The 15,194-nt window shown below is 45.3% G+C and overlaps 1 protein-coding gene across 1 annotated transcript in view; it reads left to right on the top strand.

The window, feature by feature from the left end:
- The window catches only part of CLGN (calmegin), a 122,603-nt gene that overhangs the window by 75,573 nt on the left and 31,836 nt on the right, over window positions 1-15,194 (top strand). The window contains exons 7-9 of the mRNA XM_040331283.1: window positions 3,238-3,430; window positions 5,055-5,244; window positions 12,961-13,074. Coding sequence (XP_040187217.1) covers window positions 3,238-3,430; window positions 5,055-5,244; window positions 12,961-13,074 — 497 coding nt within the window. The remainder of the gene's footprint in view (window positions 1-3,237; window positions 3,431-5,054; window positions 5,245-12,960; window positions 13,075-15,194) is intronic.

Below are 15,194 nucleotides of genomic sequence, written 5' to 3'. Positions count from 1 at the left end.
TTGCTGTGGGGCAGCGACAGCTTATAAATGCACAACAAAACACGCATTTTGCCCATTTTTGCTTGTACCAGTGCAATTTTATGGGATTCAAAGCACCCCAAAACACACCAATCTCTCTGAATTAAGTCACAAAAGTAGCCCAAAAACCTTTTGGAACTTCAGACATTTTAAAGTGGTGATGTGAACCACCACCGGTTTGAGCTACACATAACTCAGATGTGAATAGGGCCAGGTCAGTGAAAACACAGTCAACACTGCTGACCACTCTGTTGCTTTCTGCTTGCCTTTTTTTGACCCACAGCTTTCAGAATTCAGTTCTTCTTTGAGCCCTGTTTCACATTGAAATAATTTGGAATGCGATTTGACATGTCAAATCGCATGCCAAATCGGCGGCAATTACCGGCAATCGCCCCATCCGAATCGGTGCAACGCCACATATCCCGTGTAGCACCGATTCCCAAAAGTAGTTTCTATACTACTTTTGGCGAATTCGGGGTGCGATTTCCATTGACATCTGTGCGGCAACCCACAAAGATGTCTGTGAAATCGCCCCGAAGTCGAGACTGAGATGCGGGAATGAAATCGCACAATTTCATTCCCGCTGTTAGTGTAAACCAGGGGTAAAAAAATATTTGCATTGGATTGCTGTACTGCAGAATGTCTACATATGTATCAATTTTTGGGGAAAGTGGAAATGGCTTTGAAAAAAATATTATGAAATGTTCATCTGCTTGTAGTAAAGTACTGTCACGCAGCAGCATAGAATAGACTTAAAGTGGAAGTAAACCCACCTATCATTTTCAGCCAAGGAAGCTGCCATCTTGGCCTATGTTTTATCTTCAACTGCCATGGTGCTGCACATGTGATCAGTTATGACACCAGCCATTGGATGGTTTGACAGTTTGGTTGAGAGCACAACCAATGGGACAGTTAGCAATCCCGGCATGCCGGAAACGTAACTGCTTTTTGAAACTGTTAAATCGATGGGTTTACTTCCGCTTTAAAGGAGTTGTAAAGGTTTTTTTTTAATAACAAACATGGTATACTTACCTGCTCTGTGCAAGGTTTTGTACATAGCGATCCTAATCCTATTCTGGGGTCTCTCAGCGGTGCTCCTGGCTCCTCCTCTTTTTGGGTGCTCCCAGAGGGAGACTCTTTCCATGGGGGCACACACCTGAGTTCTGCTGCTGCTTCTATTGACACAGACAGTAGGACCTGGCCTCACCCTCCGGCTCACATGTCACTGGATTTGATTGTTAGCAGCGAAAGTCAATGGCTCCTGCTGCTGTTAATCTATCCAATGAGGACCCGAGACAGTGGCTTGAGCTGCTGTGTTGTTTCCGTCGCTGGAACGATCGGGTTTAGGTAAGTAAAAGGGGGGCTCTGGGAGGCTGCTGCACTACAGAAGGTTTTTCACATTAAAGCAGAGTTCCACCCAGGAATGGAACTTCCACGGATCCTTTGGACCATCAGATAATATGATCAAATGCGCACGTTAAATCACTTTGAATAGGAAGACTCCAAACACCAGGTACGTATCCAGTCAAGGCTGCTGCATCAACCAGATCACAGCTGAAGGTTCTGTGATCTGGTTAAGGTTTTTTCAAACTTTTATGCCCTTATTTGATGGGCTTTTATGGACTGATTATAAATATTTTTTTCACAAATTAGTTTGGTGTCACTTTATAATTTATGTTTTGTCACTAATTAGGTTTTAGTGTCCTCATAATAACCTCTAATATTTTTGTTTTAACTAAAATTGATTCAGATTTTTTTTTACCGGTCTGTTGATTTAGCACTGCTGCCATACATTATTATATTTTGACTGTTGGTGTCACAAATTGCGAAGTAAACCCACTTGTAAAAAAAAAGCACCACCTGCAAGACAAAGGCATAATAAACTAGTATGCATAGCATACTAGCTCATTATATAATACTCACCTCAGATCGAAGCCTCCACAGCTGTCCTCGTTCACGTGGCCGACATCTCTCCCGGGTGTTACTTACGGGTATCGCGGCTATGGCGCTGTGATCGGCATTCGCGCGGGAGCCGCCAGTCATGCTAAGGCCTCCATTAAGAACAGCACGATCGCTGTCGCTAAAGTGCGCCTACGCCATTGTCTACGGCGCCCTTAATGTTTGTAAATATCTCCTAAACCGTGGAGATTTAGGAGACATTTCAAGCACCTACAGGTAACCCTTAATCTAGGCTTACCTGTAGGTTAAAGTGGTTGTAAAGGGTTTACAACCACTTTAAGCGGCTGCTCATTTATAACATACAGTTGTGCTCATACATTTTCATACCCTGGAAGAACTTATGATTTCTTGGCATTTTTCAGAGAATATGAATGATAACACAAAAACATGTATTTCATTCATGGTTAGTGTTTGGCTGTAGCCATTTATTATCAATCAACTGTGTTTACTTTGGGCACTAATGAGGAGGCACTGATAAGCTGAACTGATGGCCAGGCCACTGATAGGCTGCACTGATGGCCAGGCCACTAATAGGCTGCACTGATGGCCACTTATAATGCTGCACTGATGGCCACTTATAAGGCTTCACCGATGGCCACTAATGAGGCAGCACTGATGAGGTGGCACTGATGGCCACTGATATGCTGCACTGGTGGGCACTAATAGGCTGCACTAATGGGCACTAATAGGCTGTGCTGATGGCCACTGATAAGGTGGCACTGATGGCCACTGATAAGGTGGCACTGATGGCCACTGATGAGGGGGCAATGATGGGTACTGATAAACTTCACTGATGGGCACTAATGTGGCAGCACTGATATGCTACACTGATGGGTACCGATGAGGCTGCGCTTATAAGGCTGCACTGATGGGGCTGCACTGATGGGCACTAATAGATTGTACTAATAGGCACTAATTTCCTTCACTGATGAGGAGGCACTGATAAGCTGCACTTATGGGACTGCACTGATATGCTGTAATGATAAACACTGTACTGGTGGCCCCTGATAAAGATGTACTCATGGCCACTGATGAGGCCACATTGATGGCCATTGATGAGGTGGCACTGGTGAGGCTGCATTGACAGAGCAGGTCCTAAACAGGAAGGGGTGGGTCATATTTAAATTAGGGCTGCACAAGTTTAGTCAGGCCTTTGGCAGCACAAAATCTAAATATACAACTGCTTTTTGTAACTTTTAATTTTCTTCCTTTCCCTTCATCTTCACAATTTTTATTGATTTCACTTTGTGTCTTATACAGGAGGAATTCCATGACCGGACTCCATACACAATCATGTTTGGACCAGACAAATGCGGAGAAGATTATAAACTGCATTTCATCTTCAGGCATAAAAATCCAATAATTGGGGATTATGACGAAAAACATGCAAAGCGTCCCGATGTTGATCTGAAAAAGTTTTATACAGACAAGAAGACACATCTGTATACTTTGAGTATGTTTATTTCTGTATGGTTACCACTCTTTAGTAAAGTAGCAAACGGTCTAGCTAGAATTTTTACCATAATAACATGTACTTGTGGACCTGCTACATCATAAGAATGAAGTCACTAAGGGTCCGTTCACACGTGCGGACCGTTCGTCCGTTTTTTCATACGTCCGTTTACGGACTGCAATGCTTTCCAATGGGATAGCTTACGTTAGCGGATGAGCATCCACTAATGTCCGCTAACATCCGTCTCCATTAAGCTCCGTTTTTTTGAACGGAAGAAAACCCTATTTTTCTTCCGCCAAAAAAAACGGAACGGACAAAAAACGGATGTTAGCGGACGATCCGTTTAACATCTGATCCGCTAACATCCGTTTTTCATCAAAATATGTAATAAAAATAAAGTTCTAACAAAAAAAAAAAAAACGGATGAAAAAACGGATGGAAAACGGATGAAAAACAGATGACAACTGATGAAAAACGGATGTAAAATGGATGAAAACTGATGAAAAAACGGATCAACTGATGATAAAAAAAATTATCTAAAAAACGGTCCGCACGTGTGAAAGGACCCTTACTGAAAACATGTGCTAAGTGAAATCTGCAGGCAGCCATTGCTGACCAATCTTGGAATAATGAAATGGAACAGTGTAACAAGCAGGCAACTAGCATTGTTTTGGAGGCATGATGGACCCAAACTTTATTTGTGGAGTGAAGTTCCCTTCAAGGACAGGTTTACCGTATATCATTGTGTTTAAGTGAAAGCTGCATTCTTGTTTCATAAAGTTTATGGTTACAGGCGGTATATTAGATATACAATAACATTTACATGATGGATCTGTTCAAATAATGTAGTAAAATGAAAAATAATCTAATTAAATCTAATACAGCAAATGTATGCCCTGTGCACCATTTTAATCTACAGGAACCAACCAGTAGTATACTGAGACATCAATTCTATAACTGCACTTGGCATGTAAATTCTAGTTGTACTGTAAGAAGGTGGTAATGATAGTAAGACTTTAAATTTTAGAAAAACAGAACGCATAATATACAGGGTGGGCCATTTTTATGGATCCACCCGGGTGTGGCATTTATATGGATACACCATAATAAAATGGGAATGGTTGGTGATATTAACTTCCTGTTTGTGGCACATTAGTATATGTAAGGGGGGAAACTTTTCAAGATGGGTGGTGACCGTGGCGGCCATTTTGAAGTCGGCCATTTTGAATCCAACTTTTGTTTTTGGTGTATCCATATAAATGGCCCACCCTGTACTTTAACAATTACATATAAATAAATTGGCTTTAATAATTTGGATTTAATAGCTGTTGCTTGGTATTAAAAATATTAATATGTAGACTAGATGACTCTGTAAGGAGATGCATTGAACAGGTTCCTAAGATATACATTACAATCTAATTGTACACTTGCCTTTACATCTACCAGCAACTTTGTTGCACATGTGCCTGCTACAAATGAAATAGATTGTTTAGTCAGGTCCCCAAACTACGAAGTTACAGTAACTCAGATTTAATCTCCAGCCCAGAGCTGAAAAACAACTATATTTTGTAAAATCCAGAAGTCCATGCTGATTGTGATGGTTGATATCATTTTTGTTATCCAGTTCTGAAGCCAGAGAACACCTTTGAAATTCTTATCGATCAAACAGTTGTTAGTCAAGGAAGCCTTCTGGATGATGTCATCCCACCATTAAATCCACCAAAGGAAATAGATGATCCAAAGGATAAAAAACCTAAAGAGTGGGATGAGCAGGTCAAAATTCCAGATTCTGATGCTGTCAAACCAGAAGATTGGTAAGATCACTTTATGTGGCCTAGGTTGAGAACATAATTGTATGAGTCATTAGTGTTATAGGGTAACAGAAAGGTGCTGAGCGCTGTAACCACGGCTGCTGATAAGGGGGTAGCACCGGTCCTCCTGTACGGAGCCCATGCTCTATATGTTCAGCAAGGCAGCTTTATTGCAGTTCACTTGACTGGCAGGGTGGGTTTTGGGGGCGTGATCCGTGGCCGATCCTCCCTCAGCCAAGCCACAGACTTTCTGCTGCTATATGCTGCAGCCCACCGATCCCGGGATCTCAGGGGAACCTCTGCCAGCCCTCTGCACTAGGGGATGGTCTGAAAAGGGCTCTTTGATTCGGGTCCCGATTTCCAAGATGGTGCCGCCGCACTCACAGTGAAGGGCACCCCACGAGGCTCTGACAAGATGAATTAGCAAGGTCCTAAAGCGCAGAGGCTGCCGAAAGCACAGGGTAAGAAGGCACCCAAGGACATGGTATATTACACCCAGAAAATTAATGGGCTCACGGGGACTGATACTGCAGGGCACTCCAAGCACATGGAGCGTGAATGGGACACAAGCACAGGCAGCCATTTTAGCTGATCACAGTGAGAGTGAGGAATCAGATCAGGCTGACTCTGGGGCCCAAAGCACTAATGTCGCAGATACAAATGGGGCTGCTCAGCCCACACTGGCAGATATCCTCAGGGCTGTTAATCTTGGCAATGCCTCAGTGAATACCATGCAGGAAGAATTGGACTTACAAAAAATGAGAGAGCGCACCACGGCCGTGGAGAGCAGGATGAGCGAAATAGAAGATCACTTAACCCCCATAGAAAGAGAAGCCAAAGCTGCCTATCAACTCGCGAGGGAGGCCACTGACAGAGCTGAGGATTTTGAGAACCGCCTCAGGAGAAATAATATACGCATTGTGGAACTCCCTGAAAAGGTGGAGGGCAGGGACCCCATAACATATGTGGAGGGGTGGCTGCTAGACATATTTGGGAAAAATACGTTTTCTCCCCTATTCGCTGTGGCGCATGCTCATGGAGTGCCACCGGGTCCACCGCCACCTGGAGGGCCTCCCAGGTCATTGCAGACAAGGAGCACAGCTACACCACTGCAGCACCATCCTGCACAACTATACCACAGCCAACCACATGCACAAAGTACTTACACAGTGATGTTTACGCTGACTTGATTTTCCATCTGTCTGAGGAGAGCCCCGCAACAATTGATTTATTATCATCTTAGAACATTGTTTTTATAAACTTCTTTTTGCGTTTTATACCATTGGCACCCGTCAGAAATTGTTTTCAGTGTTTACTTCACAGGAGTTTCAAATTAGCGCTTTTTGTGTTGTTTTCTGGTGTTTGATTTTGGATCATGTATGTGAGTCTGCTGAGTGAAAGATAAACAGTAGAAAGTAATTTTCTTTAACGTACATCACGGGACACAGAGCGGCATATTCATTACTATGTGGGTTATATGGAGTACCTTCAGGTGATGGACACTGGCAATCTCAAACAGGAAGTGCCCCTCCCTATATAACCCCCTCCCATAGGAGGAGTACCTCAGTTTTTTTCGCCAGTGTCTTAGGTGTTGGTCATGGAATAGCTTTGCCTCCACATCCTTGGGATCAAGGCAGGCTAACCGGATCTGTCCAAGGTGCCTCAGAGCCAAAGTGGACAGTACCCGGGCCCCTAACTAGGGGTTTTTGCCCATAATGCTTCTCTTTCAGAGAGCTGGATCCTGGGCCCAGGACTTAGAACCTTTTGGGGTGCCTAAAGTCCCTGTTTGCCAGGATGCTATATGGGTCCAGGACAGTGGGTTCCTTCAAAGGACCCCAGGGCCTGAAGGTCTAGACGCCACCCACGGAGATGGGGGAAGATTGGACCACTTGCTGTGCAAGGTCCTGCGGCATGGAGCAGGTAAGAAGGGGGGGCCTGCGGGACTTGGTTCGTCAGCAGGCTCTCCAGGGGGATCTTTTGGGGGAGTTTGCCTGAGTATGCTCCTGCATTGGCAGTCTGGGGCCACTATGTCTGTGTAAGACAGGATGGTATGTGTTGTTACTCCCCATATGTGTGATCTCCCTGGTCTATGTGTTGCAGGTTCTATCTGGCTGGGCGCTAGGTGGGGTATTAGTGTGTGCCTACTCTTTACCCTGAACTAGGGAGGTGTCTGGGCCTACCTGGAAGTTCTTACCTGGCCGGGTGCCGTGCGGATGTTTCCTCTGTGTCCTGTTCATTTCTCCAGCGTCCCTGCAGCATGCTGCCTCCACCATGGCCCCCCCCGTGACACGGGCACGCGCGCGGGCGCGTGCACAGCGATATATAAAAAAAAAAAAACGAAATTCGCGCCGTTTTTCAGAGGGGGGGGGGGGGCGGGACGTTGGATCTCATAAGAGGAAGGGGCGGCCCTTCCTCTATGCTGTATTAGCTCAGTTTGTTTCTGAGCTCAGGAGAGGAGGACACAGAGCGGCAGCAGTGCAAGCCTGATGCACAGTGGCACCCGGTGGCGCAAGGGAGTATTGCAGTTCTGACAAACAGAACTAGCCTTTCAATCTAGCCTAAACAATTCCTTACAGCAGGTGGATTCTTGCAATTTCTCTTGTGGGGAGACAATGTGATTCCATAAAAAAGGGGGAAAATGGACTCGGGGTCCAAAAATCCCAAAAAATTAAAAAAAAAATATATATATATATATGCGTAATTGAAAAAAAAAAAAAAAAAAGACAAGAAAAAGGGGGAACACATACTGGTCTCCCCATTGGGTTTTTTGGGCATTAGTTGTTCGCTACTGTCCCCTTAAAACCGCATAGTTTTTCTCCTACCTACATCAGTTGGTTGTTGTAAGTAGGGGTACCTCGGTATTGTACCATGGCTTCCAAAGCATCAGGATCAGGGGAAATGGCAAGAGGTGCCAGAGGACAAAAGGGTTCCCCCTCAGATTCTGAAGGTTCGAGTCGGGATATGCCTGTACTCTCCCCACAAATTATTCCAGTAGTGGGTGCCTTGGTTGAGCCATTAGGGGCGTCTGGTGCTGAGACTAGATCAGATCCACCCAACCCTGTGTTTGTCACAGAGGAAATGCTAGCCCTTTCCTTAGGGGGACTAGAAAAGAGATTGGCAACTATGATAGTCAATTCCATGTCGGGCAAGAAGCGGACTAGGTCTCCGTCACCTGGGGGTGTACCCCCAGATGCTGAGGTTCTCTCCCTTGGAGAATTAGAAGCTCAAGAAAATCATTCAGACCAGGACCATGAGGGTTCAGGGAATGAGGAGTCTACTTATGAGGAGCCAGTCTCGGCCTCCCAGGCAGAGAGTTTGTGGATTCAGTCATTGACAGACATGGTCCGCCTGGCATTTAAGTTGCCCTTACCAGAGCCTCAGGCTTCGGCGGTATCATCCTTAGGTTCATTGAAAGCGCCTTTGAGCAACGCTGTTTTTCCGGTCCATCCTCTTTTAGAGGAACTGATCTTTCAGGATTGGATACGACCAGATAGAATCTTTTTACCACCTAAAAGATTTTCCATCATCTACCCTATGGAAGAAAAGTTTTCCAAGAAGTGGGCTCTCCCAGCTGTGGATGCCGCCATCTCTTGTGTAAATAAATCTTTAACTTGCCCGGTGGAAAACATACAGATGTTTAAAGAACCGGTGGATAAGCGTTTTGAGACACTTTTAAAGGCATCCTTTACTACGGGAGGTGCAGTGATACTGCCAGCAGTGGCTGCTATTGGGGTTTGTCAGGCGTTAACAGACCAGACAAAACAGATGCTTAAAGACATTCCTGCCCAGCAGGCAGAAGAATTATCGGATATTCCTAGAGCCCTGTGCTTTGCGGTGGATGCTATAAAGGACTCCATTCAGCAGGCGTCTCGTTTGTCACTATTTTTAGTACACATGAGAAGGCTCTTATGGTTAAAGAACTGGGCGGCTGAGCCCCCATGCAAAAAACTTCTGGCAGGTTTTCCCTTCCATGGAGGTCGACTCTTCGGAGAGGATCTAGATAAATATATTCAGACTATATCGAGTGGCAAAAGTACCCTTTTACCAGTCAAAAAGAAGTTTCGGGGACCTGCGTTCAAAGGCAGCTCTCCCCTATCCTGGGGCCCTCCAATTCCAGGCAGTATCGACGGCCTCCTGCGAGATCAAACTTTAGCAATAAGTCGCAGGGACAGGCCTCTGGGGGCAAGAAGCAGTGGTATCGTAAGCCAGCAAAGCCAGCCCCTAAATCTGCCTTATGAAGGGGCGCCCCCACCCACAAAGGTGGAGGGAAGGCTTCGTCTTTTTGCGGTTTGGGAAGCCGATATCCCCGACAGATGGGTCCGGTCTTCCGTGGCCACAGGCTACAGATTAGAGTTTCTAGAGTTTCCTCCACCTCATTATCAGGAGTCAAGGGTACCGAACGATCCAACAAAAAAGGCCTCTTTACTGGCGGCGTTGGATCATCTGCTTTGCCAGGGCGTGATAGTAGAGGTACCAGCCCAAGAGCAGGGGCTAGGGTTCTACTCCAATCTGTTTACCGTTCCAAAGCCCAACGGCGATGTCAGGCCAATTTTGGACCTAAAGGGTTTAAACGTTTACCTAAGGGTTCGTTCTTTCCGGATGGAATCTGTTCGGTCTGCAGCCGCCGCACTCCAGAAGGACGACTTTCTGGCGTCCATAGACATAAAGGATGCTTACCTTCATGTGCCAATTTTTCAGCCACATCAAAGATTTCTCCGCTTCACGGTGGCCCAGCGTCATTTCCAATTTGTGGCGCTCCCTTTCGGGCTGGCTACGGCCCCCCGGGTATTCACGAAGATCCTAGCTCCGATCCTAGCCAGTCTAAGGATCCAAGGGGTCACGGTCCTAGCCTACCTGGACGACCTCCTAGTCATAGATCACTCGTCTCCTTGCCTGGAACGAGCAGTGGCCCTCACGGTCCAGTACCTCGAAAGGTTCGGTTGGATCCTAAACCGAGAAAAATCAGCATTCCAACCCACAAGACGGTTGGAATACCTCGGCATGACATTAGACACAGAGCAGCAAAGAGTGTTCCTGCCTCTGGTAAAGGTCGAGGCCATCAAAGACTTGATACATCTGGTTCTAAGCAAAAGAGAACCAACTATTCGCCTATGTATGCGACTTCTAGGCAAGCTAGTGGCCACGTTCGAGGCGGTACCTTACGCTCAAAGCCACACTCGCATCCTACAGGCAGCCATTCTGTCAGCATGGAGCAAGAGGCCACAGGCCTTGGAATTTCCTTTGCCACTCATCAAGAGTTCGGCAAAGTCTGTGCTGGTGATTAAATCCTCAGAATCTACTGAAGGGAAAATCTTTCAGCCCCGTGGCCTGGAAGATAGTGACCACAGATGCCAGCCTGAGGGGCTGGGGAGCGATCTTGGATGGTTGCACTCGCCAAGGTACTTGGGCACAGGCGGAGAGGCAGTTGCCCATCAATATCTTGGAGCTCAGAGCTGCTCGGCTAGCCCTCGAGGCTTGGACAGTCAAATTGCAGGGGTTCCCGGTGAGGATACAATCGGACAATGCCACAGCTGTGGCATATATAAACCACCAAGGGGGGACCAAGAGTCAGGCAGCTCAGAGAGAGGTGAGCTTGATTTTCCTGTGGGCAGAAGCTCATGTGCCCTGCATATCGGCAATATTCATTCCCGGGGTGGACAACCTGCAGGCGGACTTCTTGAGTCGTCAGACTCTGTCGCCAGGGGAATAGTCTCTGCATCCGCAAATTTTTCAGGTAATCTGCCAGAGGTGGGGGATGCCGGACGTGGATGTCATGGCATCGAGATTCAACAAGAAGCTAGACAGGTTCATGTCCCGGACTCGGGACCCTATGGCCTGCGGAGCCGATGCGTTGGTTTGCCCTTGGCATCAGTTCAAACTCCTATATGCCTTTCCCCCGCTACAGTTGCTACCCCGCCTGTTACGCAGGATCAGGGTGGAGCACAAACCAGTCATCCTGGTAGCTCCAGCATGGCCCAGGAGGGCATGGTACTCACTAATCCTAAAGATGGCAGTGGGAGACCCTTGGACGCTTCCTCTACGGCCAGACCTACTCTCGCAAGGCCTGATCCTCCACCCTGCATTACGGCGTCTAAATTTGACGGCCTGGCGGCTGAATCCCTGATTCTCAGGGGTAGAGGGCTGTCTAGGCAGGTAATCTCTACCCTGATCAGGGCTAGAAAGCCGGTCTCCAGGGTGATTTATTACAGGGTCTGGAAGGCCTACGTAGGCTGGTGTGAGTCCAAGAAATGGCTTTCCCGCAAGTATACCATTGATCGAGTGTTAAGTTTTCTCCAGCTAGGAGTGGATAAAGGCCTGGCATTAAGCACAATCAAAGGACAGATTTCAGCTTTGTCAGTGTGGTTTCAGAGGCCGTTGGCCACCCACTCGGTGGTTAAGACCTTCATACAGGGGGTCTTACGTATTAATCCTCCGGTTAAGTCACCACTTTGTCCGTGGGATTTAAATCTTGTTCTGTCAACTCTGCAGAAACAACCTTTTGAGCCGTTGGCTGAGATTCCTTTGGTTTTACTGACAAGGAAGTTGGTATTTCTGGTTGCAATAGTTTCCGCCAGAAGAGTGTCAGAATTGGCAGCCTTATCTTGTAAGGAGCCATATCTTATTCTGCATAAGGACAGGGTGGTTCTCCGTCCTCATCCTTCCTTTCTACCAAAGGTTATATCCAGTTTTCACCTGAACCAGGATTTGGTACTACCATCCTTCTTTCCGAAGCCTACTTCCAGAAAGGAAGGGTTGCTGCATACCTTGGATATTGTCAGGGCCATGAAGGCCTATCTTAAAGCTACAGAGAAGATTCGGAAAACAGATGTGTTGTTCATTCTACCAGATGGGCCCAAGAAAGGGCAGGCAGCTGCAAAATCCACCATCTCGAGATGGATTAAACAGTTAATTACTCAGGCCTACGGCTTGAAGAGGTTGCCTCCTCCTTTGTCAGTAAAGGCTCATTCTACCAGGGCCATGGGCGCCTCCTGGGCAGCACACCATCAGATCTCTATGGCTCAAGTATGCAAAGCGGCAACCTGGTCTTCAGTCCACACGTTTACTAAATTTTACCAGGTGGACGTAAGAAGGAATACTGATACAGCCTTTGGGCAGGCAGTGCTGCAGGCTGCAATTTAAGACCCTCAGAATCGGGGGCACCCTTGAGTTAAAATTTAAATTTAAGTTTAATTTTTCTCGACTAAGTTGGATTTATTATTATTATTTGAGTATACCTCTAAATTAAATCCTTTGTCTTGGGAAGATGTCTCCCTCCCCTCATTAAAAGCATTGCTTTGGGACATCCCACATAGTAATGAATATGCCGCTCTGTGTCCTGTGATGTACGATAAAGAAAAAGGGATTTTTAATACAGCTTACCTGTAAAATCCTTTTCTTGGAGTACATCACGGGACACAGAGCTCCCACCCCTCTTTTGGGGAACATTTTGGGAGGCATACTGCTTGCTACAAAACTGAGGTACTCCTCCTATGGGAGGGGGTTATATAGGGAGGGGCACTTCCTGTTTGAGATTGCCAGTGTCCATCACCTGAAGGTACTCCATATAACCCACATAGTAATGAATATGTCGCTCTGTGTCCCGTGATGTACTCCAAGAAAAGGATTTTACAGGTAAGCTGTATTAAAAATCCCTTTTTATATATGCTACTATTTTTATTGTCATTAAGTTCATGTTTTATATATTTGTATATACACAAGGGATGAAGGTGGGCCTGTTAAAATAGAAGATCCCAATGCTGTAAAACCTGAAGGCTGGCTGGATGATGAATCTCACCTAATACCCGACTCAGAAGCTCATAAACCAAGTGACTGGTAAGAAGTCAGTGTTGACTTTCAATTTTTTAAGAGTTTTGGGTTTAATCAAAGGGAAAAAGCTAAGTATGGCAACCCATTGAAACATATCTTTCTCTTTTGTGACTTCAGTAAAGTAAATCCTAATTGGCTGATGCTGATTACAGAATGTTGCACAAGACAAATGCTCTTTACGCTGTCTTTTGGATGAGCCAGATAATAAATCATGGGTTGATTTATGGATGTAATCAGTTTTCCATGTATGAAAAGGTTTGGTATCTTTTGGTTTCCTTTTTTGTAGAACTAACCATTATGGTTAGAAACCCTACAGAACCAAAGCCTGGTACGCACTACTCGTTTGTTTCATTCGACCCAGTTAGGCTGAATGAAAAAAAAAAAAATATGGCTCAAGAGGAGTCGGTGTATTAACTATCCAATGGTAGTACAGGGATCTACCCTACTGTTCTATTGTCTTCTGACAGGGGGACAGCCCCCGCCAGAACACTCCAGTCAGTGCTGTCAGCCATTGGCTGAGAGTGCTGATCGGGAGCTGACCAGGAGACCTTTTTTGGTCATGCCCCTTCGACAGAAGCCGACCGAACAGCTGCGGTACACATGGGCTGAATGTCAGCTGGTTTCTATTGAACCGGCCAATGCCGCTTGACATTCAGCCCATGTGTACTAGGCTTAATAAGGAAGAAAATGTAAATTTGCTTGTCAGTCATGGCTCAGGCTTGGTTCACTTCTATGCAGTTTGCTTTTGATCAGTTTTTGCAGTGCACTGCATGCTTTTCTACAGCTTCTCCATTGAAGTCTATTGAACCAAAAACACGCCATTTTGTGTTTAACCACTATATGTGATTTTGTGCATGGGATCTGGGGTGGGCGTGTATGTGATTGGACACAGCAGGAGCCAATGTCTGCCAGGACCTGCCAATTGTTCTGAGGAGAGGCAGAACAGCGGTCTGCCTATGTAAACAAAACAGATTGCCATTCTGCCAGAGTGGAAAATGGAGATCTTGTATTTCTGCTAAGCAGAAACACAGATCTCCGTTTTCCCCCAGTCAGAGCACTCCAGCCACAGTTAGAAAGCACCCCCTAGGGGCACACTTAACCCTTTGATTGCACCTGATAACCCCTTTCCTGCCAGCGTCATTAGTACAGTGACGGCGCATTTTTTTCGGCACTGATCACTGTAATAATGTCACTTGTTCCCAAAAAGTGTAAAAAAGTGTCAGGTGTACGATTTGTCAGCCGCAATGTTGCAGTCCTGCTAAAAATCGCTGATTGCCACCATTGCTAGTAAAACGAAAAACAAATTCCATCAAAATATCCCACAGTTTGTAGACGCTAAAACTTTTGCTCAAACCAATCAGTATATGCTTATTGGGATTTATTTTACCAAAATTATGTAGTAGAATATATATTGACCTAAATTGATGAAGAAATTAGATTTTTTACATTTTTAATTGGATATATTTTATAGCATAAAGTAAAAAATATTGTATATAAAAAATGCAGAAGTAATCAAATAGCACTAAAAGAAAGTTATATTTGTGGGAAAAAAAGGACATAAATTTTATTTGGGTACAGCATTGCACGACCACGCAATTGTCAGTTAAATTAACGCAGTGCCGTATTGCAAAAAACGGCCTGGTCAGGAAGGGGGGTGAATCTTCCGGGGCTGAAGTGGTAAAAAAAAGTTCCTGACCCTTTCCAAAAATGCAGCGGCTGAAAAAAGCATAGATGTGAAGCGTCCCACAGGAAATCATGTTAAATGGACTGTAGTGCTTCTGCAAAAAGCACTAAAAAACACATAGGCGTGAAGCAACCCTCAATGTGCAAATTTCTCTCCGTTTTTTTTTTCTTTCTTTTTTTACACCACATTATTGCATTTTTTTAGTTCTTATTTAAATTGTGATATCTTACCTGACTATTTTTTCCAGATTTCAATGTGTTCTACGTCACGGACCTGGAACATGTACAGTATGTAGCAAGTAAAATCAAAACAAATCAGGGCTCCTATTTGTTACATATCAGTTAATCAGAAAGCAATAACAGCTGGATAACAAGCATTTTCAGAAAAAGATGATCAGTGGTAGTGGATTATTTTTCAAATGACAGGTTTCCTTCAAGGCTCA

The sequence above is a fragment of the Rana temporaria genome, chromosome 1, assembly GCF_905171775.1.
Source record: "Rana temporaria chromosome 1, aRanTem1.1, whole genome shotgun sequence".
NCBI lineage: Eukaryota > Metazoa > Chordata > Amphibia > Anura > Ranidae > Rana > Rana temporaria.
The sequence above is the reverse complement of the archived record's forward strand: the minus strand, read 5'-3'. Positions and strand labels throughout refer to the sequence as shown.